A 24,845-nucleotide genomic window follows, 5' to 3' on the forward strand; every position below is an offset into this window, starting at 1 on the left:
CAACCAAAAACATAGAGACCCAAAAGCCATCACAGTGGTGAATCAATAAAACAGTTATGCTATACATAAAAAATAAAAAACAGCACGTCAGAAATCAGCTCAATGTAATTGAAGAATCCATAGAATCTAACCACTTCAGGGAAAATTGGAAACACTAAGCAAACAACAACATGAAGAGCTACACTCTCTATCCAAAATTAAGATGTATGGATAAACCACTTCTCCAATCTTTTTGGCCCTATAACAAAAAAACAGCAAAAATATATTTATGGTCAATAAAAACATCTTAGAGTCAGCTATTAAAGACTACCTGAACCCACTGGATTCGCCAATTACATTGAATGAAGTAGAGGACAAATACAAACCCTTCAACAAAAAAAGGCCTGTGGTGTTGATGGTGTCCTAAATGAAATGATAAAATATACAGACCACAAATTACAATTGGCTATACTTTAACATCATCCACAGCTCTGGCATCTTTACCATACGACAGACCATGTATTCACCCTGCACAAACAAACAAAAGCAAAGTCTTCTCATGCTTTGTTGATTAAAAAAAATAGCTTTTGGCTCAATTTGGCATGACGGTCTGCTATATAAATTGAAGGAGGGCGGTGTTGGGAGGAAAACATACGACATTATAAAATGAATGTACACACACAACAAGTGTGTGGTTAGAGACAGGGATGCAGCTTGACCTCCACCCTCTTCAACATGTATATCAATTAATTGGCGAGGGCACTAGAGCAGTCTACAGCACCCAGCCTCACCCTACTAGAATCTGAAGTCAAATGTTTACTGTTTGCAGATGATCTGGTGCTTCTGTCACCAACCAAGGGGGACAGCACCATCTAGATCTCCGGCACAGATTCTGTCAGACTTGGGCCCTGACTGTAAATCTCAGTAAGACAAATATCATGGCATTACAAATAAGGTCAAGTTGCCAGGACAATAAATACAAATTACAACTAGACACTGTCGCCATAGAGCACACAAAAAACAATACCTACCTAGGCCTAAACATCAGCACCACAGGTAACTTCCACAAAGCTGTGAATGATCTGAGAAACAAGGTAAGAAGGGCCTGCTATACCATCAAAAGGAGCATCCAATTTGACATCCCAATTGGGATCTGGCTAACAATACTTGAATCAGTTTTAGAACACATTGCCCTTCGTGGTTGTGAGGTCTGGAGTCCACTCACCATCCAAGAATTCACAAAATGGGACAAACATCAAATTGAGACTGCATACAGAATTATGCAAAAGCCTCCTCTGTGTACAATGTAAACCACCAAATAATGCATGCGGAGCAGAAATAGGATCATTTTCGCTAATTATCAAAATCCAGAAAAGAGCCATTAAATTCCATGACCAACTAAAGGAAAGCAAAGCCCAAACCTTCCATAACAAAACCCTCACCTAAAGAGAGGTGAACCTGGAGAAAAGTCCCCTCAGCCAGCTGGTACAGGGACTGACCCCACAGAGCCAGACACCACAGAGCCCCAGGACAGCAACACAATTAGACCCAACCAAATCATGAGAAAACAAAAGTAAAATTATTTGAAACATTGGAAAGAATCAACAAAAAAACAGAGCAAACAGGAATGTTATTTGGCCTTAAACAGAGAGTACACAGTGGAAGAAGACCTGACCACTGTGACTGACCCAACATTAAGGAAAGCGTTGACTATCTACACACTCAGTGAGCATAGCCTTGCTATTGAGAGAGATTGCCATCAGCATAGCCTGTCTTCAAGAGAAGACACAAAATGAGGTGGAAACCAAGATGCACTTTCTAACTTCCTGTCAAATGTATGACCATATTAGAGACATATATTACCCTCAGATTACACAGACCGACAAAGAATTTGTAAACAAATCCAATCTTGATAAACTCCCATATCTATTAGGTGAAATACCACAGGGTGCCACCACGGCAGCAAGATTTGTGACATGTTGCCACAAGAAAAGGGAAACTGGTGGAGCACAAACATAATTGTAAATAGAATCTATATTTATCTGTTTATTATTTTGCCTTTCATACTTTTTGCAAAATTGTACAACAGTGTACATAGCCAATAATATAACATTTGAAATATCTATATTATTTTAAAACTTTTGTGAGTGTAATGTTTACTGTTAATTTAGAATTGTTTATTTCCCTTGTTCATTTATCTTTTTGTTTATTGTCTATTCTACTTGCTTTGGCAGTGTAAACATGTTACTCATGCCAATAAATCCCCTTGAAATGAAATTGAGTGACCGAGGCAGAAACCGAGGGAGAGAGAGAGAGATTGAGGGAGAGAGAGAGAGACCGAGGAAGACAGAGAGAGATTGAGGGAGAGAGAGAGAGACCGAGGGAGAGAGAGAGAGATTCATGGAGAGAGAGAGAGACCGAGGAAGACAGAGAGAGATTGAGGGAGAGAGAGACCGAGGGAGAGAGAGAGAGATTGAGGGAGAGAGAGAGAGACCGAGGAAGACAGAGAGAGATTGAGGGAGAGAGAGAGAGACTGAGGAAGACAGAGAGAGATTGAGGGAGAGAGAGAGAGACTGAGGAAGACAGAGAGAGATTGAGGGAGAGAGAGAGAGACCGAGGAAGACAGAGAGAGATTGAGGGAGAGAGAGAGAGACCGAGGGAGAGAGATTGAGGGAGAGAGAGAGAGACCGAGGGAGAGAGAGAGAGACTGAGGAAGACAGAGAGACTGAGGAAGACATTGAGAGACTGAGGGAGAGAGAGACTGAGAGAGAGAGAGAGAGAGAGAGAGAGACCGAGGGAGAGAGAATGTGATCACTAACTGGGACACCTCCCTCCACCATTCAATCAAACACAATAACCTTTGCCTCTCTCCATGTGAATTCCAGTGATTTAGGAGAAGAAAGTAAAATGCTTAGCCAGAAGGGGTTATCAGATATGAGTTGTCTCCCAGGACTTTGATGCAGCAGCAGGTCTGGAGACAGACACCACAGGCCTGGGGCTGGATGACTCAGAGATGGGCCTGCCTGGGTGGATCACACAATGCCAAGGTTACCACATGACTACACATGTACAGTGGCACAGAGCTGGAAAGTGATGTGAGCGTTTCTTTCTTTCAGGGAGAATACAGATGTGAGACTGAGCTCATCTCTGCTGTCTAGGGGAAACACTTAGCGTGTGTGGCTGCAAAATACTCATCTCAGAGGTATACACTTTACTATGGAGTGGTCTCAGTGGTGTATAAATTATGTGTATGTCACACAGACTATATCAAGATTTTTCAAGATGAAATAACGGATTCCCAGGGTCGTGTTGAATAAATCTTTGTTGGATTGAGTATTACTGTACGTGTTTTTGTGACAACCTTGAAAATAAGATGATGCATGTCATGGGAGTTTGTCAATAAAAAACTTTAAACACTTTTGTGAAGTCTTCATGTTTGTTATGTTATCAGGTAAATACCATCACATTGACTTATCCCATTATGTTGCTTACATTCAAAGTCCCCATCTTGTGCTTAAAAAGCCAAGCTCAGTTTAATGAGTTGTTTGTATACAGTACCAGTCGAAAATGTGGACACACCTACTCATTCCAGGGGTTTTCTTTATTTGTACTATTTTATACATTGTAGAATAATAGTCAAGACATTAAAACTATGAAATAGCACATATTGAATCATGTAGTAACCAAACAAGTGTTAAACAAATCAAAATATATTTTATATTTGAGATTCTTCAAAGTAGCCACCCTTTGACTTGATGACAGCTTTGCACACTCTTGGCATTCTCTCAACCAGCTTCATGAGGTAGTCACCTGGAATGCATTTCAATTAACACGTTTGCCTTGTTAAAAGTACATTTGTGAAATGTATTTCCTTCTTAATGCATTTCAGCCAATCAGTTGTATTGTGACAAGGTAGGGGTGGTATACAGAAGATAGCCCTATTTGGTAAAAGACCAAGTCCATATTTTGGCAAGAACAGCTCAAATAAGCAAAGAGAAATTAAAATCCATCATTACTTTAAGATAAGAAGGTCAGTCAATGCAGACAATTTCAAGAACTTTGAAAGTTTCTTCAAGTGCAGTTGCAAAAACTGTCAAGCGCTATGACGAAACTGGCTCTCATGAGGACCGCCACAGGAAAGGAAGACCCAGAATTACCTCTGCTGCAGAGGAGAAGTTCATTAGAGTTACCAGCCTCAGAAAAAGCATCCCCAAAAATGCTTCACAGAGTTCAAGTAACAGACACATCTCAACATCAACTGTTCAGAGGAGACTGCGTGAATCAGGACTTCGTGGTCAAATTGCTGCAAAGAAACCACTACTAAAGGACACCAATTATAAGAAGAGACTTGCTTGGGCCACGAAACATGAGTAATGGACATTAGACCGGTGGAAATCTGTCATTTGGTCTGATGAGACCAATATTGAGATTTTTGGTTTTCCAACTGCCGTGTCTTTGTGAGACGCAGAGTAGGTGAACAGATGATCTCTACATGTGTGGTTCCCAACGTGAAGTATGGAGGAGGAGGTGTGATGGTGTGGTGTGCTTTGCTGGTGACACTGTCAGTGATTTATTTAGAATTCAAGGAGACTTAACCAGCATGGCTACCACAGCATTCTGCAGCGATATGCCATTCCATCTGGTTTGCGCTTAGTGGGACTATCATCATTTGTTTTTCAACAGGACAATAACCCAACACACCAAGCTGTGTAATGGCTATTTGACATTAACAAATTTGAGATGGTTTTGGATGAGATGGACGGCAGAGTGAAGGAAAAGCAGCCAAGAAGTGCTCAGCATATGTGGGAACACCTTCAAGACTGTTGGAAAAGCATTCCTCATGAAGCTGGTTGAGAGAATGCCAAGAGTGTGCAAGGCTGTCATCAAGGCAAAGGGTGGCTACTTTGAAGATTTGTTTAACACTTTTTGGTTACTACATGATTCCTTATGTGTTATTTCATAGTTTTGATGTATTTACTGTTATTCTACAATGTAGAAAATAGTAAAAATAAAGAAAAACCTTTGAATGAGTACGTGTATCCAAACTTTTGACTGGTACTGTATATACAGTGACTTCGGAAAGTATTCAGACCACTTCACGTTTTTCACATTTTGTTATATTACAGCGTTACTCTAAAATGGATTAAATAAATACAAATCCTCAGCAATCTACACCCCATAATGAGAAAGCGAAAACAGGTTTTTAGAGACATTTTTGCAAATGTATAAAAAATTTAAAACTGAAATATATTCAGACCCTTTGCTATGAGATTCGAAATTGAGCTCATGTGCATCCTGTTTCCATTGATCATTCTTGAGATGTTTCTATAACTTGATTGGAGTCCACCTGTGGTATTTTCAATTGATTGGACATGATTTGGAAAGGCACACACCTGTCTATATAAGGTCCCACAGATGACAGTGCATGTCAGAGCAAAAACCATGCCATGAGGTCGAAGGAATTGTCCGCAGAGCTTCGAGACAGGATTGTGTCGAGGCACAGATCTGGGGAAGAGTACCAAAACATTTCTGCACCATTAAAGGTCCCCAAGAACACAGTGGCCTCCATCAATCTTAAAGAAGAAGTTTGGAACCACTAAGACTCTTCCTAGACCTGGCCGCCCGGACAAAATGAGCAATAGGGGGAGAAGGGCCTTGGTCAGGGAGGTGACCAAGAACCTGATGGTCACTCTGACAGAGCTCTAGAGTTCCTCTGTAGAGGTGGGAGAACCTTCCAGAAGGACAACCATCTCTGCAGCACTCTACCATACAGGCCGTTATGTTAGAGTGGCCAGACAAAAGCCACTCCTCAGTAAAAGGCACATGACAGCCCGCTTGCAGTTTACCAAAAGGCACCTAAAGTATCTCAGACCATGAGATACAAGATTCTCTGGTCTGATGAAACCAAGATGAACTCTTTGGCCTGAATGCCAAGCGTCACGTCTGGAGGAAACTCATCCCTACGGTGAAACAGCATCATGCCATGGGGATGTTTTTCAACAGCAGGGACTGGGAGACTAGTCAGGATCGATGCAAAGATGAACGGAGCAAAGTACAGAGAGGTCCTTGATGAAAATCTGCTCCAGAGCACTCAGGACCTCAGACTGGGGGCTAAGGTTAACCCTCTAACAGGACAACAACCCTAAGCACACAGCCAAAACAATGCAGATTGGCTTCGGGACAAGTCTCTGAATGTCCTTGAGTGGCCCAGCCAGAGCCCGATCGAACATATCTGGAGAGACCTGAAAATAGCTGTGTAGCGACGCTCCCCATCCAACCTGACAGAGCTTGAGAGGATCTGCAGAGAAGAATGGGAGAAACTCCCCAAATACAGGTGTGCCAAGCTTGTAGCATCATACCCAAGACTTCGAGGCTGTAATCACTGTCAAAGGTTCTTTGACAAAGTACTGAGCAAAGGGTTTGAATACTTATGTGAATGTACTATTTCAGGTTTTTATTTTTATTAATTTGCAACAAAAAAATATATATCTGAAAACCTGTTTTTGCTGTGTAGATTGATGAGGGGGGGAACGATTAAATAAATGTTAGAATAAGGTTGTAACGTAACAAAATGTGGAAAAAGTCAAGGGGTCTGAATACTCTCCGAAGGCACTGTACATATATGTATATATATTCCTTCAAATACATGAATCTCAGCACATAATTCACTTTCTTTCAGCAAATTAAGAAAGCTACAAAATATCCCTATGGTGAAAAAATTTAACAAAACGGACCAAACCAACAATTATTTCGAACATTGAAACAAACAGGGAGGAAAAAGTTAACCCATCACAAAAAGTACACCAAAATCAAAATATAATGAAATAAAACAATTATACATCTGTACAAACACTATGGCCCAATAATTTAAGAAAAATTGTCTCAAAAACGTTCATATTGCTTTGTACCTCCACTGTTGCCCGTGTGAGAGCGAAGTCCCACAAACACCGAGCAGTACCTATAGGGGTACCACAGGGGTGGCGATCCAAAGTCCTTGGTGCTGACATCACTCCAGAGGTCATGGGGTCAACCGGCAGCCAATGGCTTGCAGGCATGGTGGAAGAGAATCAGTCATCTTGTTTCTCTGTTTATTCTTTGTTATTGTTGCGTTCTCGTTGTTTTGGAAAGACAAGGAATGGTCAAACTACGACTGTACCGCACTGATCCTAAAAAAAAAACAAGGTTGATTTGACCGCTTTGTTGTAGTTTTACCATATTTACTCTCTACGGCGTTATTACTAGGACTACCATCATCACGGATACCAAGTGCATTGTGTGATTGGATGTGTGGCTGTTTGCCTATGTGCATGTGTGTATAGTTCCTCTGTGTGTGTGTGTACATAAGTGTTCGTGTGTACATCAGTGTGTGTGTCAGTGTTCAGTACTCAGAGCTTGTTTTCTCAAAGGAGAAGCTCGACAGAGTCAACAGCTTGGGATTGGTGTTGGACCCACCTCCCTCCTGGCACAGCCCAAGCCCCAGCCCCTCCCCTACCCCTAGGTCAAAGGAGTCCTTGGAGTCACTGGAGGGCGCCCGTCTCCTTAGACAGGAGGTATCCCGGCCTTGTAAGGGAGGGGGCATCCCTAGGCCCCCCAAACCCCCCGGGGCAGGGTGGAGGCCAGACTGGGGCTCCAGTCCATCAGGGGGGTCTACGGAGATACACGGGGGACTCATTTTTTTCTTGTGTCGGGGAGAGGGCAGGGTGTGTGTGGTGGTCTGGGAATGGATCTGGAGGCTGTCTGCTCGGGAGACGAACCTCGAGGACGTGGTGCTGCGCTGGGGGCTTGACTCTACGGACGAACACTCCTCCACTGAGTGGCGGCGAGGATCATCCAACCAGGACAGGGGGCGTGACCGGGGCGCAAGGACGCTCCGCCCCTGGGTGTCAGCACTGTGGAACCTCTTCAACTGCCCCCCACCACGACCAACCCAGTAACCTTTGTAACTGCCCTCGAGACCTCCCTCCTCTGACCCCAGTCCAACCCCGATGACATCGTCAATCCCTGCCAGCCCCGCCCTGGTGATGAGCGACACTTCCTGATCAGCCGAGGCCTCGTCCTGTCTCCAGGGGCGAGTGGGGGGAAGGGGAGGAGGGGGTAAGGAGTGGGAGGAGGGGTGCTGGGTGTGGACACTGCTGGGGCGCGACGATTGAGGGGATGCCCCTGGGGTGGCAGGGACCAGCTGGAGAGCAGGCTGCTGATGAAGATGGGAGGGCGAGGAAGAGGAGGAGGAGAGGGCTAGGGAAGCTACATGGAGGACTACCTCCTCACCCTCCCCTCCATCAGAACACAGGACCTCCTGGGAGTCATTAGATATTGCCACCTGGCAGAGGAAGGGGGGAGAGGGAGGGGGAGGGGGAAAGGGAGGCAGGAAGTAAGTGAGAGTTTGATAGAAGGGGAGAAAGGTGGAAGATGAGCGGGAAAAATGGACAGGGAGAGGGGTGAGGCAGCGAGGAAGTGAGAGTGAGAGACGGGATGAGTGTATAGGGGGACATAAGGGGGGTGAGAGGGGGGAGACAGGTTAGTGTGGGGTGACTGAGTGAGGATGGCCAATAGCCGTGAAGGTCAAAGTTCACTATTAGACCAGCATGATCCCAATACCAACAATGACTCATTGTGATACAGAGGCAATGTTGCAATTACAATACATTGAACTTATAGGTCAACTGTTAAGTGTATTGATGTGTGTTTATTGCACAAGAAAACTGTTTCAGATCCAGATATGTGTCAGTAGTATCTGTATCATCAAGAGATTGAGTGACAGCACGTGTTTTACAGTAGCAGCAGTTGTAGGGTACAGTTTGTCTCAGCTAGGGCACTGGGTAAAACAATGGTTGCCCAATGTCATAGGCCCAATCCCAAATCGACCCCAAGACCTGACACTAGCAATTTTCTTCTTTATTGGATGTTCGGGGGGGCGGAACATAATTACAAATACATTTGTAGACTGAAAATTGACCACAAGAAGGCCAAACAGATATAATATTTTACTAAAACATAATCATTTCAAACCTTGCTTACATTTGTAGACGATCACATATCTCTATTATGCGACGAAGTACTTGGGAACAGATTTCTTAAATGCAAATCCTTTGGAGCTGATTTCCTGGTGTTTAAAAATAATTTATATCCAACAATAATCAAATATTTTAAAAAGTAACATTATTATAATTAGAACAATAATAATAATAAAACCACCCACGGGCCAACTTCGTCCCAAAGGGGGCTGCCAGTTGGGGAACTCTGCTCTAAGGGTGTAGGGTCTAGTGTTCCATACCGACAATACCCCTCTGTTAGCCCAGTCAGCTAACACCCAACGACTAAAATCTATTGAAACTTTAGAGGGCGGTACTATAGGGCAGCCCTTCAGCTTTGTCTCCTCAGAGAGGTCAGAGGATCCTACAGGAGAGGAAAGGTTAGTAGAACACAATGACACACGACACAAGTCTCATATAGCTCTCTTTCCTTATCTTCTGCAGTATCTTGGTTGCTATGTGACAAAATATGGACAGAGAAAAGAAAAAGGAAACTATTTGAGAGTTTTGGGACAAACGGGACATGACTGTTTACAGAATATTCGCGACTGATATTTGTGAGTCTTGACAGAAAGCATAGCTGTGTCAACAGTGACATCTAGTGGACTAATATATTATTGCCAAGCCACAGCCACAATATACCACTCCACCTACATTTAGCATCAATACCTATTTGTGATTGTGGAACATTTCCTGTCATACTGAGTAACATAAAAAAACTTGAATATTATAACTTCTTCTCAATAGTAACTATTTCATAAACATAATCATCTTCATACAATCACAACCTTGCACAAAATGGCCAATAAGTGCTCCAATACAGTAATATAAAATATGTGGCCAAATATTGTTATTGACAGAACTGACAGTCCTGATTGAAACCCTGAGTCATAACAGTGTAATAGTTACAATATTGTGATATGTAGGCCAACGTCTACCATTCATAGGCAAACTGACTGCATTTCAAACAAAAATACAGTACATTCCATCAATCAAGAACTGCGTGATAAAGACATCATTAGGTAGATCATATGTCCTTATAGGGGTTCATAAATAATATAGTCCCCTATTTCTATGAGAATTAACATAGTCTAGCCAATCCAAAGCTATGTTCAACACTACCTGCCACCGGTGAGATTCATTGTGTGAGAAAGATGGTTAGAAGCAGACAGACAGTCAGTCAGTCAGTCTGACTGACTGACTGACTGACTGAATGAATGAATGACTGGTGGGAGGAAGAAGGGGAGGAGGACAGGTCAGAGGAAAGGGGTGTGTGTGTTGGGGGTTGTATAGGGACGATCAGTATTTCAGTGATAGCAGGTCAGGAGTTAGTGAAATGTGCTGTGTTTCAGCAGTAGTTCTGCATCTGACGGTTACTAAACTACACTCTGTTAGTAACAGATACAGGACAGATGCAGGACAGGATGGACAGAAGATTGAGAGCATTGTGAGGGAGGAAGGATGGAAGAAGGGAGTCAGAGGGAGGAGAGAAGATGGACAGCATTAAGAGCACAATGAGAGCTAGCAGAACAGAGAGGAAGGACAGGAAGAACAGAGAGGAAGGACAGGAAGAACAGAGAGGAAGGACAGGACAGTTTAGGAAGAACATAACATCATAGTAGAAAAATGAGAAGAACAACACAATGACGTTTTTTCTGGTAGAACACATTTGTTACCTCTGGTGTGTGTGTGGCTGTGTGGCTGTGTGTGGCTGTGTGTGTGGCTGTGTGTGTGGCTGTGTGTGTGGCTGTGTGTTTGTGTGGCTGTGTGTGTGTGTGTGGCTGTGTGTGTGTGTGCGTGTGTGTGTGGCTCACCTGTCTGCGGAGCGTGCGGCTGAGTGTGTGTATACTCTGGGAGTGTGAAAGGCTGTGAGAACTGCTGGGTCTATCGTCTGGTTGGGTCCGTAGCGAGGTACATGAGCCTGAGGAAACACAAACAACACAGATAGTTCTTTACACACAAAAATAAAAAGTCATTTTCAAAACAGTATGTGTGGGTAAGGTTGGCTCCGGGTCCTACTGTTCTGGAAATGACTTTTGGTTTTCCTGAACACTTTTATTGAGGGGAAAGCATACTGAGTGGAGTGAGTGAGTGAGTGAGTGAGTGAGTGAGTGAGTGAGTGAGTGAGTGAGTGAGTGAGTGAGTGTACATGTGTGCATGCAACAAGGTCTCACGGTCTGACTTCAATTTCCAACGTTTGTCTGTGGGGGGTGGGGGGGTGATAAACAATGGTAAAGTTTAGGCAGTTATTCAGAATGATTATGGTAAGGGTTAAAGTTTGGGATAGGGTCAAATGAAAGAGTGACACTGGGATTGAACGCTGGGATTGAACACTGAGATTGAACACTGGGATTGAACACTCTGACGGAAACTCTTAAAATTCTCCCATCTACCATCCCCATTCGCCCTGACAAACCACAACCCTACCTGATGGTAAGAGCACTCGCCGTTGCCCCTAGTGGTCAGTTTTGATGTGTTCTCCCGAAAGTCTTGGGACCTGGACGGCCATCGAATATCATCTTGGATGTCGAGTGACCTGGCGTGTGTGTTTGTGTGTGTGTGTGTGTGTGTGTGTGTGTGTGTGTGTGTGTGTGAACAGTGTCAGCGTGTAGAGGGAGTGTCTGTACTGTACCTGACAGGGCCTTGTTGATGGTCTCTATGTGCTGTGGTCCTGTAGTCTGTGTTTGTGAGGCTAAACCAGGGGCCAGGCTGGCTCCTGGGGATCCGAAGGGCTCCAGAGGCAGGAACATATAGCTGTCATTGGGTAGGGAGTGGGTGCGGCCCACCATTGACTTCCGTACACTTAGCAGGTTGTCCTCCAATGGCTCCCCAGGATCGAGTAACTCCATCTGGGGGACAGAGAGAGATTCAGCCTCTTTCTGGAGTTTCCTGGAGGTCTGACCACTGCCTTTTACAGAAACCTCACACACTCACTCATACACTCTCACACACTCTCTGCCCTCACTCACAACAACACACATGATATAAGAAATGGTTGACACACAGAATGACAGACCAGACAGACAACATCATTGCACTAGTGGCAGAGGGGAGACTGGTACAGAACTGGCACTGGACTTACTGAAACTAACTGAAACCATATTGTCTATGTCTTTATTGTGGTAAAAGAAAACTGAATAAAGCATTGGTATGCTTTTTTTGCTGAGATCGTTAATCATTTATGCCACAGGTTTGGAAGTGTATTAAATCACTGTGTTCTGAGGGCCAGAAAATGCCAGCTAGACCAGTAGCCTGCTATGTCCTTGACCAGCAGACAACACAGCAACTAACTATAGAGATGGGAGTGGTACTACATCCACTTGTCACATTGTTTATAACACAAAAGGAGAGATCCACAAGAGCCAGAGAGAGAGAAAGAGAGAAAGAGAGAAAGAGAGAGAGAGAGAGAGAGAAAGAGAGAGAGAGAGAGAGAGAGAGAGGGAGCGAGAGAGAGAGAGAGGGAGCGAGAGAGGGAGCGAGAGAGAGAGAGAGAGGGAGCGAGAGAGGGAGCGAGAGAGAGAGAAAGAGAGAGAGAGCAGATACAAAGCAAACAGGAAAAAAAGAATGGTCAGAAAAATGATGAAGACAAAGAAATAAAGGAAAACAGAGAGAGATCAAAAGAGAGAAAGAAGGAGAGAAAGGGCGATGAGGGCAGACGCGCTAGTCTACTGAACTGGAACGGACAGACACCAGGCTAGAAAGTTGGGATGAAAAAGAGAGAGAGAGCGAGGGAGAAGGGCGGATGGTTAGAAAATTCCCAAGGCCTTCCAAACTCACATGTGTCCTGCTCACGTCGCTCTGTAGTCAACCTGAATTCATTAATGTGTCTGTGTGATGCGTGTGCTGGGTTTGGGAAATACCCCTGAGATTACATTCACCACACTGCTATATTGATCAATTAGTTAGAGATTGAGCCTGGAGGGGGCAGGTGAGTTTGGAAGAGAGATTGAGCCTGGAGGGGGCAGGTGAGTTTGGAAGAGAGATTGGGCCTGGAGGGTGCAGGTGAGTTTGGAAGAGAGATTGGGCCTGGAGGGGGCAGGTGAGTTTGGAAGAGAGATTGGGCCTGGAGGGTGCAGGTGAGTTTGGAAGAGAGATTGGGCCTGGAGGGGGCAGGTGAGTTTGGAAGCTCCCTTGGGAAAGGCTACAAGAGACTGCAGAGGAAGAGGAGACGGAGAGAGTCAGAGAGGAACTGTCAGTACGACTCCAGACTTGTTAGAAAGAGGGGTTTAATATCATCGGGAGTGGAGTCGTCAGTTAGAGCTAGGGACCAGGACTTGTGAGTGGCCAGAGAGAGCCCTTCCATCTCCGCTAGAGGGATCTAGATAGAGAACAGACAAGGTCTAGTGAACAGTTAGCACTTCCACTGGAATACACACCACCCCCCCCCCCCCCCCCCACCCACCCACCCACCCACTCACTCACTCACTCACTCACTCACTCACTCACTCACTCACTCACTCACTCACTCACTCACTCACTCACTCACTCACTCACTCTGACAAATCACACAGACAGTGAAATGACTCACATAGCAGAACATCAGACACAATGTGCTGTAACAACACCCGGTCACATTAGTGTAGGTATGGAACAAAAACCCTGCACAACACCGAACACGTAAGATTGAAAACACACTCAACAACAGAAATATTAACAGAAACTTGGACAAAACAAACAGACACATGAAGATATATGAACCTCATTACAGACCAACAGATATAGTAACCTCATTTCAGACCAACAGATATATGAACCTCATTACAGACCAACAGATATATGAACCTCATTACAGACCAACAGATATATGAACCTCATTACAGACCAACAGATATATGAACCTCCTTACAGACCAACAGATATATGAACCTCATTACAGACCAACAGATATATGAACCTCATTACAGAACAACAAATATAACAGTACAACCAGATATACAGCCCAACGGCACACATCCATAGAGAACTGATACACAGCAATAAACTTTGCACACAAACCACAACTTGTTCAAATAGAAATCAACAGAAGTCTATCAAATATGATATTGAAAGGTTCAACTTTTAATGAAGAATAATGGACACAGGATGGGAACGGGAACATGTACAGACTTGATGTAATAATGGACACAGAATGGGAACGGGAACGTGATCTTCAAAGGTATGGCATTTATTATATGGCTATTTCTGACTTTTGTGTCGCACCTACCTGGTTGATAACCTGTTTGGGATAGGGGGCAGTATTTTCACGGCCGGATAAAAAACGTACCCGATTTAATCTGGTTACTACTCCTGCCCAGAAACTAGAATATGCAAATAATTAGTAGATTTGGATAGAAAACACTCTAAAGTTTCTAACACTGTTTGAATGGTGTCTGTGAGTATAACAGAACTCATATGGCAGGCCAAAACCTGAGAAGATTCCATACAGGAAGCGCCCTGTCTGACAATTTGTTGTCCTTCTGTAGCATCTCTATCGAAAATACAGAATCTGTGCTGTAACGTGACATTTTCTAAGGCTTCCATTGGCTCTCAGAAGGCGCCAGAAAGTGTAATAGGGTGTCTGCTGTCTCTGGGCGAAGAACAGCAGAATAATTTGTTAGTGGTCAGCCTGGGAACAGTGACACTGGAGATGCGCGTCCACGAGACTACTCCATTTTGTTCTTTCAGCATTTAAATGAATACGTCGCCCGGTTGGAATATTATCGAAATTTTATGAGAAAAATAGCATAAAAATTGATTTTAAACAGCGTTTGACATGCTTCTAAGTACGGTAATGGAATATTTTGAATTTTTTGGTCACGAAATGCGCTCGCATTGGATTGTGACCTGAATGCACGAACAAAATGGAGCTATTTGAATATAACAATGGATTATTTGGAACCAAAACAACATTTGTTGTCGAAGTAGAAGTCCTGGGAGTGCATTCTGACGAAGAACAGCAAAGGTAATCCAATTTTTTAATAGTAATTCTGAGTTTAGTGAGCACAAAACTTGGTGGGTGTCAAATTAGCTAGCCTGTGATGGCCGAGCTATCTACTCAGAATATTGCAAAATGTGCTTTCGCCGAAAAGCTATTTTAAAATCTGACACCGCGATTGCATAAAGGAGTTCTGTATCTATAATTCTTAAAATAATTGTTATGTTTTTTGTGAATGTTTATCATTAGTAATTTAGTAAAATCACCGGAAGTTTGTGGTGGGTATGCTAGTTCTGAACATCACATGCTAATGTAAAAAGCAGTTTTTTTATATAAATATGAACTTGATTGAACAAAACATGCATGTATTGTATAACATAATGTCCTAGGAGTGTCATCTGATGAAGATCATCAAAGGTTAGTGCTGCATTTAGCTGTGGTTTTGGTTTTTGTGACATATATGCTTGCTTTGAAAATGGCTGTGTGATTATTTTTGGCAGGGTACTCTCCTGACATAATCTAATGTTTTGCTTTCGCTGTAAAGCCTTTTTGAAATCGGACAATGTGGTTAGATTAACGAGAGTCTTGTCTTTAAAATGGTGTAAAATAGTCATATGTTTGAGAAATTGAAGTTATAGCATTTTTGAGGTATTAGTATTTCGCGCCACGCTCTACCATTGGATATTGGTGAGGCGTTCCGCTAGCGGAACGTCTGTCCCTAAAAGGATAAATGATTTTCATGTGTTTGGGTGCTGTCCTCAGATAATCGCATGGTCTGCTTTTGCCGTAAAGCCTTTTTGAAATCTGACAAAGCGGCTGGATTAACAAGAAGTTTAGCTTTATTTTGATGTATTACACTTATATTTCCGTGAATGTTGAATATTGATATTTCTGCAGTTTGAATTTGGAGCGCTGCAATTTCATTGGATGTTGTCAAATCAATCCCACTAACGAGATTCGCGCTTAGGGATCCCTAAGAGGATTATAATGGACACAGGGCGAGACGGGAACGTGTACAGACTTGATGTAATAATGGACACAGGATGGGAATGGGAACGTATGCAGACTTGATGTAATACAACGCTAGTTTAGCTCGGCTGATTCTAGAACACTGAGCGCTATATTGGGAGCGTTCAAACTCTCAGCGGGTTCTCTGCTGTTACTGTTTCTGGCTTCCCTCCCTCCCTCACTCACCCTTAACCGGGATAATTAATTGAGAAAATGCTTTCTGACAGGCCCACGAATGGGCCAGCCGTGCAGACGGGGCAGGGGTCCTAACTGGCAGAGGCTGAGTGGGCGCCTGCAAACTTTTCAGAATCACACACCAAGTTAGATGCAGGGAGGCTATTAATGCTGCAGCATTACATTTAAAAGCTTTTAGCAAACGTTGTTTGGTAATGCTAATGTGATTGGCTGTAGCATTTTGTCCGGAATGACGAAAAAGAGGCCATTGGATGCATAATTCAACCGGGATACATCGCTTATTGATGGTGTATGTGCGTGTGCGTGTGCGTGTGTGTATGTGTGTGTGTGTGTGTGTGTGTGTGTGTGTGTGTGTGTGTGTGTGTGTGTCTGTGTGTGTGCCCAGCCAGCTTGGCAGCAGAATCAAATTATTATCATTAGTTTGTGCTAAATCCCTGGGTGGTTCGTTTTCAAAGCTCGAAGCCAAGATTGTGTGTGTGTGTGTGTGTGTGTGTGTGCGGTAGGTAGGTATACTACCATATCATTACCCAGTACAGCCAAGCTGAGAGAGGGATATTGGAGGGTGAACACTTTCTAATAATATTATGGGCCAAGGAACCCACAGGGATTGGAGAGAAAGCAGGAGGGAGGGGTTGAGTTAGAGTTGAGGGGAGGGAAGGGTTGAGTTAGAGTTGAGGGGAGGGAGGGAGGGGTTGAGTTAGAGTTGAGGGGAGGGGAGGGAGGGAGGGGAGGGAGGGAGGGGTTGAGTTAGAGTTGAGGGGAGGGAGGGGTTGAGTTAGAGTTGAGGCGTTGGTGTTTGGTTGAGGCGGGTGGGTGATTGTGTGAGGCGGGTGGGTGATTGTGTGAGACGGGTGAGTGATTGTGTGAGGCGGGTGGGTGATTGTGTGAGGCGGGTGGGTGATTGTGTGTGCGGGTGAGGCGGGTGAGTGATTGTGTGAGGCGGGTGAGGCGGGTGAGTGATTGTGTGAGGCGGGTGAGGCGGGTGAGTGATTGTGTGAGACGGGTGGGTGATTGTGTGAGGCAGGTGAGTGATTGTGTGAGGCGGGTGGGGGATTGTGTGAGGCGGGTGAGTGATTGTGTGAGGCGGGTGGGGGATTGTGTGAGGCGGGTGAGTGATTGTGTGAGGCAGGTGGGTGATTGTGTGAGGCGGGTGAGTGATTGTGTGAGGCGGGTGGGTGATTGTGTGAGGCGGGTGGGTGATTGTGTGAGGCGGGTGAGTGATTGTGTGAGGCAGGTTCATTGACCTTCTTGTCACTGCAGTGCTTGCTCCGTAGTGGGGGCAGTGCATAGTAGTGACAGACTGACCCTGGCAGGTTGTCTATCAGACTCAACTGTCCCTCCATCGAACCCTGAGTCAACAAGGAGACTGAGTCAAACATCGCTCTCCGCTACAGAGAGAGAGAGAGAGTGAGGCAGAGAGTGAGAGAGTGAGAGAGTGAGTGAGAGGGTGAGTGAGTGAGTGAGTGAGTGAGCGAGCGAGCGAGCGAGCGAGCGAGTGAGTGAGTGAGTGAGTGAGTGAGCGAGTGAGCGGGTGAGCGAGTGAGCGAGTGAGCGGGTGAGCGGGTGAGCGAGTGAGCGAGTGAGTGAGTGAGTGAGAGGGGCAGAGAGTGGAGAGAGAGAGAGAGAGAGAGAGAGAGAGAGAGAGAGAGGCAGAGAGAGAGAGGCAGAGAGTAAGAGATAAAGGAGGGGAAAGAGGAAAGGTGAAAGAACAATAGACAGAAAACGAGGGACGCAGAAAGATGAACAGTGAAAAAGGGAGCAGACGGAGGAGGGGAGTGATGGAAGACAATAGCTTCAAGAGGAGGTTAAAACACAGACAGAAGACAAGGTGTGTGAACATGCTTCAGGACATGCATCAGGTCTGGTCTTTAAGTCGTCTATACTCCTGCCTAAATACTGAAGGTTCCTTCTCCAGACCAGAAGGGGGCAGTAAAAACACTTCCAAAACTCCCCTCTCCCCCATAGGAAACAAATTGGAGCCTAGCCATAGCTGTGGGAAGAAGTTTGGGGATGTTTTTTTATTTATTATTGTGATTTTTCAGAGGCACCCTCAGTACCCGTACTTCCCACAGCTATGAACGTAACCACACATGACTCTGAGAGCGAGGGATGACAGAAAGGAGAGAGAGGAAAGAGAGATACAGCTCAACCTCTAGTCACTATAAAAAGACCTGTTGGCTGAGAATAGCAGTTAAGTCAACAGCATGACGTTGTGTCTTTCCCATGGTACTACAGTGACCTAATCTATGCCTGGCACTACTCTAGTGAGGCACACACAGACATACAGACATACAGACACACAGACACACAACCAGTTGAACACGAACACACTACGAGCAGACAACCACAGAGACACAGATAGGTTGACAGAGAAGTAAGGAAAACTCCTTCAGAAGCTCGACAGATATGGACAAAGAAATGACTGCAGCTCCTCATTGGTGATTCCTTTTTGTCTCGGAACAAGGGAAGGGATGAATTCCAAAGCCAACCAACACACACCTCCAGTGGTGGCTCCAGGACTAGCAGGGGATCAGAGCTGATGTCTCTTGTAGTGATATCTGTTTGGGGAGAATCCACCATCACGCTGGCCCTCCTCTGGATCTCCCTCTCTGGAGACCTCCAGGGGGACACACCAGGTCCGCCCACCTCCATGCCCAAGTCCAGAGGGCTTAGCTGGGGTGATCTCCCACTGCCTCCCCCTTCTCCATGCTGGAGCTCCAGCTGTAGTTCAGCCTCCAGCTCTGCCTCCTCTTTGGCCTCTTTGTTGCTCTCCTCCAGGTGCTTCATGAGGACGGCTATGACCACGTTGACCAGGACAAACTGGGCTGTCAACACAAAGGAGACGAAGTAGATGGGGGAGACCACGGTGTTGTAACAGGTGCCTGCGTTCTCCTGTTGACAGTCTCGCAGGGTATCCTGGAGGAGACATACATATACGGATGAACACATGACGAAAGAGACACATAACACATACAGACACTGTATACTGTCAATCCAGAATGGGTACAAACAACAGCTGATCCAAAATGGTGGACCAGTCTCACCTTCATAATGCCGTTCCAGTTGTCTCCTGTGGAAACTCTGAACAGCAGCAGGAAGGCCATGCCAAAGTTCTTAAACGTAGCATAGCGCCCCAAACCCTCACATGGGTGCAGCTCATCACAAACTGAGAGAGGGAGACAGAGAGAGAGAGACAGAGAGAGAGAGAGACAGAGAGAGAGGGAGACAGAGAGAGAAGGGGAGACAGAGAGAGAGACAGAGAGAGAGAGGGAGACAGAGAGAGAGACAGAGAGAGAGAGGGAGACAGAGACAGAGAGACAGAGAGAGAGAGAGAGAGAGAGACAGAGAGACAGAGAGAGGGAGAGAGAGAGAGAGAGAGGGAGACACAGAGAGAGAGAGAGAGGGAGACAGAGAGAGACAGTGAGACAGAGAGAGGGAGAGACAAAGAGAGGGAGAGACAAAGAGAGGGAGTTTTTGAGTTTTTATAAAACCTTTATTTTATACTCAAGTGTTAACATAAATAATGACACACTGCCTTTTCAGAAATTAAACACCAAATGTAATTCATAAAAAAAAAAAAAAAAAAAAAAAAAAAAAAATTAAAAATTAAAAAATAAAATACAAAAATAACATAAAAAATGACCAAAAATTTAAAATGTTAAAAATTTAAAAATACAAATACTAAAGAACATATACATTCAACTTATTTCATCAACAAAAAATAGTTTCCCCTCCTCTACAAAACAAAGCGCTCCTTCGTATGCCCACTTCTCCTCAAACAATGGGAGATCTTTTACAGCTGAGAAGAACTCAAAATCCACTTTTATTCTTATTTTCACTAATCATTTAAAAACACATCTTACATCCTGCCCATATCCCGTTTCTATCTTATGTTTCCTACTCAGAAAAATTGACATCTTAGCTTGTCCCAAAATAAAATGTAACAGTTGACATTTTCTTTTCTCTTGCTTACTATATTGAAACCCCCAAATAAAAACAGTGTTATTGAAAATCTCCCCTACAGCTTTAAACAAAGACTCCAGCATTTCCAAGAGAGGTTTTATCCTCTCACACTCCATAAAACAGTGAAAAATGGTTTCTCTTATATTACAAAAAGGACATCCATCTCCAACATCTGAGTTAATAACAGATACAAAAGCATTAACTGCAATGATGCCATGCAAAACCCTCCATTGCATATCACCAGTACCCTTTTGTAACGGTGGCTTGTACAGTGCTCTCCATGCTGGCTTTACCTTGTCATCAATGTCCAATTTTACCCTCCATGGAGTGTCTTTTCTATTTTTCAATTTATCTTTATTCAACACCTTGACACACCCCCTATATAAGTCTTTCCCATTCACCTCATCCAAACACACCTCTTCCAACCCTCTCAAATCCAGTAATAACGCCTTTCTTTCTGACTCTGGGATATTTGGTGTAATCCCTAGTCTTGGAAATGAGACGTCTTCATCTTGTACCTTCTTCTTGTGGCTATGAAGCATACCCCACTCTTCTGCTGACAGAGCCTTCCTCCAGCTTCCCAGCAGTTGTCCTACAATCCTTTCCGACCTCACCCCCAAATGTTCAGCCACCCGTCTTCCATCCATTAAGGCGGGCCCAGCCATGGCCATTAACTGTTTTAAGGTGATGATTTTGCCCTTCACCAGAATCTTGGAAAAATGTGGAACAGCTGCAGTTGTGCAATCCAGTCTTGCCCCATACACCAGAGGTTCCACCAACAGCCAATGCACTGACTCCGCTGAAGTTCGTCTGGACACCTTCATTATGCTCCACACCCTAAGAAGGCCTCTGTAAAACGGAGGTACTCCCTCCCTAGATATCTGGCAACTATCAACCAAAAATAAAGCTTTCTTTAAACCTAATCCTCCAACATGCTGTATTACAAGACCTGCTACCCCTCTCCAAACCACATTTTCCGGTCCATAAAGCAACCTTTGAATAAACTGAAACCGGAAAGCAGCAGCCCTACTAACAAGATGTACAAGACCTTGTCCCCCCTCCTCTTTTGACAAATACAAAACACTTTGTGGAACCCAGTGATATTTATCCCAAAAGAAATCCACAATTATTGCCTGTATCTTAGCCAGAAGGCCAGATGGTGGTTCTAAAACTGACAACCGATGCCACAGTGCAGAGGCAATCACATTGTTAACTATAATAGTGCGCCCCCTATATGACATACGAGATAGCAACCAACGCCATCTCCTCATCCTCCCTTCCACCATTTCAACCACCCCAATCCATTTTTTTTCCATAGTCCCCTCATCTCCTAGGTACACTCCAAGATACTTAAAACCTCCCTTACACCATTCCAGCCCCCCTGGCAAAGCCATGATCCCTCCAGACTATTCTCCAATCTGTAAAGCACAACTCTTTTCCCAATTTACCTTTGCAGAGGATATTCCCCTAAAACGATCAACCATTAGACTCAAACTATCCACCTCCGCTTGATTTTTCACTAAAACAACTACATCATCAACATAGGCTGAGAGACGAATAGGAGGAATATCCCTTGAAAGGTACACCTCTTCAATGCAACTTCTAATGCTATTTAGTAGTGGCTCTATAGCAATGGCATATAACATTCCCGACAAAAAACATCCCTGCCTAATACCTCTACACACTTTAAAAGGAGCACTCAAACCACCGTTAACTTTCAATACACTTTCAATGTCACCATATATCACCTCTATCATGACAATAAAACCAGAGCTGAACCCAAACGCCTCCAAAGTGTGCCATAAATATTGATGTTCAACTCGGTCAAATGCCTTTTCCTGATCAATTGAAATTAGACCAGCATCCAACTCAATAGCCCTAGAGACGTCCAAAAAATCACGAATCAGAGAAATGTTATCCCCTATCTGCCTGCCAGGAACACAGTAGGACTGGTCCGTATGTATGATCTGCCCCCTCACCTCCCTCAACCTGTTGGACAAAGCCTTTGACAGGATCTTATAATCAGTGCACAATAAAGCCACCGGCCTCCAGTTCTTCACCTCCCTAGGGTCACCCTTTTTGGGCAGTAGGGTGAGGACAGCCCTTCTGCAGCTTATTGGTAGTAACCCTCCGGTTAAACTATCATTAACTACTGCTAGCCAATCCTCTCCCAACATAGCCCAAAAAGACTTAAAAAAGTCAACGGGAAGCCCATCAATGCCTGGTGCCCTTCCGTTTTCCATGCCTTTTAATGCAGTGTATAGCTCCTGCAAAGACAATGGTTGCTCAAGCTCAACCTGAGTTTCTGCAGCCAACTGTGGGAGCCCATCAAGGAACTGCTGTGTCACTGTTTTATCATCTTTGTACTCACACTTGTAGAGCTCAGCATAGAACTCTACTGCCCTCTTTGTAATTTCACTAGGTCTAGTGAGCTCTTGTCCAACAGCTGATTTGAGACAATGAATAATTTTTCTTTGTCCATTATTTTTCTCTAAACCAAAGAAAAATTTGGATGAGGCATCCATTTCAGAGATTCCCTGAAACTTACTTCTCACCAATGCCCCCTGTGCTCTGATACCCAGCAGGTCTGCCAATGCAGCTTTTTTCCTCTTGAGGGCCTGAGTGTGGCCTCGATCTCCTGTGGTCTCAACCAACGTCATGAGTTCCACTATTTCAGTCTCTAGGGCTTTCATTGATCTGGTGATATCCTTGGTGACATTCCTCGTGTATTGCTTACAGAATTGTTGAATCTGGATTTTCCCTATATCCCACCACTGTTGAAGGGATACAAAACTGGCCTTTTGAGACCTCCACCTCTCCCAGAAAAAAACTAAAACATTTCCTGAAGTGAGCATCACTCAATAAAGTTATGTTAAAATGCCAGTATGCGCTTTTAGGTTTTACATCGTTAATGAACACCACCTCTGTTATTAAACAATGATCAGAAAATCCCACTGGGGTTATCACACTTGATTTACAGACCTGAGATTGATTCTCAAAACAATAAAACCTATCTAACCTGGCCATAGAGATGGTGTTCTCTCTCACAAGCACCCAGGTATACTGCCTTGTGCCTCCATGTTGACTCCGCCAAATATCACACAGTTCATTTGTTACAATGAGACGTTTTAAGTCCTTGAGGCTATATGAGGTTCTTTGTGATTTCTATCTAAATCACTGACTGTGCAGTTAAAATCCCCAGCAATAAATAAATAATCTTCATTGTTACATTTCTCAATGGTATTTGATAATGTCTCTAAAAAACATACCCTCTCAACTGCCACCACTGGGGCATATACATTTATCAGACACATAGTGATGTTTTCATACCTTACTCTAACTTTTAATAACCTCCCCTCAAAAAATCTGTTACATTATAATCCTGCATATATTTCTTCCCTTTTGTCAACTTCAGAAAGTGACGTACCTTCTCAATCCCATACCTCCCTTCCACCCCATTTATCTCACTATTTTGTTGTGACGCATCAGATGACTCACTCTCGCTATCCTCCCCAGAAGAAAACTCCACCATCTCTACCACCTGTTTATCTTCAAGTGATTTATCAATCTCTACCTTCCTCTTGGAATTAGACCCTTCCCCACCCCTTACATTCTTCCTCTTACTCCTCGGTACTTTGAAAACAGCTGCTTCCTTTTCCATTATTTCAATCTCCTCTTGACCTCCAATTTCATTTTCCAGCACCACCTCAGCGACGGCAGTCGCAATCTCACCGACTGTTTCCCCTCCCTCTTTGTTCTGATCTACCACAATTGCCCCCTTATCCACACTGCCTTCCTCTCCTACTTTTCCTACCACATCTGCCCACCTTCTCCCTTCCCCTGCACCCTTAGCATGTTCATCCCTTCGTGGTGGTGCGTTAGCTGCACCAGCACTAGAGCTGCTACCGGGCTCTGCGTGCTCATTCTCGGGACAATTACGCACCAAATGCCCCTCTCTTCCACAGCCAAAGCATTTCATTGATTCAGTAGAAGCGTAGAAGACATAATCAAATCCATCAATCTTAAAACTGAATGCTAAATTCAGTTCATCAGTGTCCTTTTTTAAAATCATATGCACTTGTCTCCTATGAGACACGACATGTTTCAGCAGCGGAGATTTGCATCCAAAAAGAACCTTCTTTATTGTTGATACAATTTGACCATGACGAGATAACTCTCGCTCCAACACTTCATCTCTAACAAATGGTGGCACGTTAGAAAGTATAACTTTCTTTGCCGGATTCATTATCGGAAATACCGGTGTCTGTGTCTCCCGCAACACAACACCACTCTCAACTATCTTATTCACCTTTTCAATGGAATCTAAGAATATCACTACAGCGCTATTCATCCTTGAGGCTGATTTGATACTATCATACCCAATGATAGCACCCACTGCCAAGCTACATTCTTCCACTGAACACCCGGCCGCAGCAGGAATCTTTACTCCATGTCGCCGACTAAGTTTTTCAAACTCCAAACTTCCGCGAGTGGCCATTGCAACCAGCCCCACCTGCTGGTTGTGCCCTCGCGAAAACCAACCTCAACGATCCCACCACCCCTATACGTGCTTTGTGATATTTAGACAAAATACCCTTAAAACAACTAAACTAATCAATATATATATATATATATATACACACAAAAACCCAATAGCGTAATAATAATTCCAGTCGCTCTCACAATCCCTCCTGCTACATGACTCACTCAAAGCATGCACTCCAACGCGAGAGAGAGCGGGAGAGAGAGAGAGA

General features: G+C 44.2%; 1 protein-coding gene across 1 annotated transcript in view; it reads right to left on the reverse strand.

Annotated features, from left to right (window-relative positions):
* Positions 1-5,087: 5,087 nt before the first annotated feature.
* Positions 5,088-24,845, reverse strand: part of LOC106578905 (voltage-dependent T-type calcium channel subunit alpha-1G) — a 166,582-nt gene continuing 146,824 nt past the window's right edge. Inside the window, exons 23-27 of the mRNA XM_082965756.1 lie at positions 19,173-19,294; positions 18,628-19,044; positions 11,644-11,860; positions 10,826-10,932; positions 5,088-8,299 (exon numbers count right to left, since the gene is read on the reverse strand). Of these exons, the coding sequence (XP_082821882.1) occupies positions 7,358-8,299; positions 10,826-10,932; positions 11,644-11,860; positions 18,628-19,044; positions 19,173-19,294 (1,805 nt within the window). The 3' untranslated portion in view covers positions 5,088-7,357. The remainder of the gene's footprint in view (positions 8,300-10,825; positions 10,933-11,643; positions 11,861-18,627; positions 19,045-19,172; positions 19,295-24,845) is intronic.

Source organism: Salmo salar, chromosome 19 (genome assembly GCF_965601325.2).
Source record: "Salmo salar chromosome 19, fSalSal1, whole genome shotgun sequence".
NCBI lineage: Eukaryota > Metazoa > Chordata > Actinopteri > Salmoniformes > Salmonidae > Salmo > Salmo salar.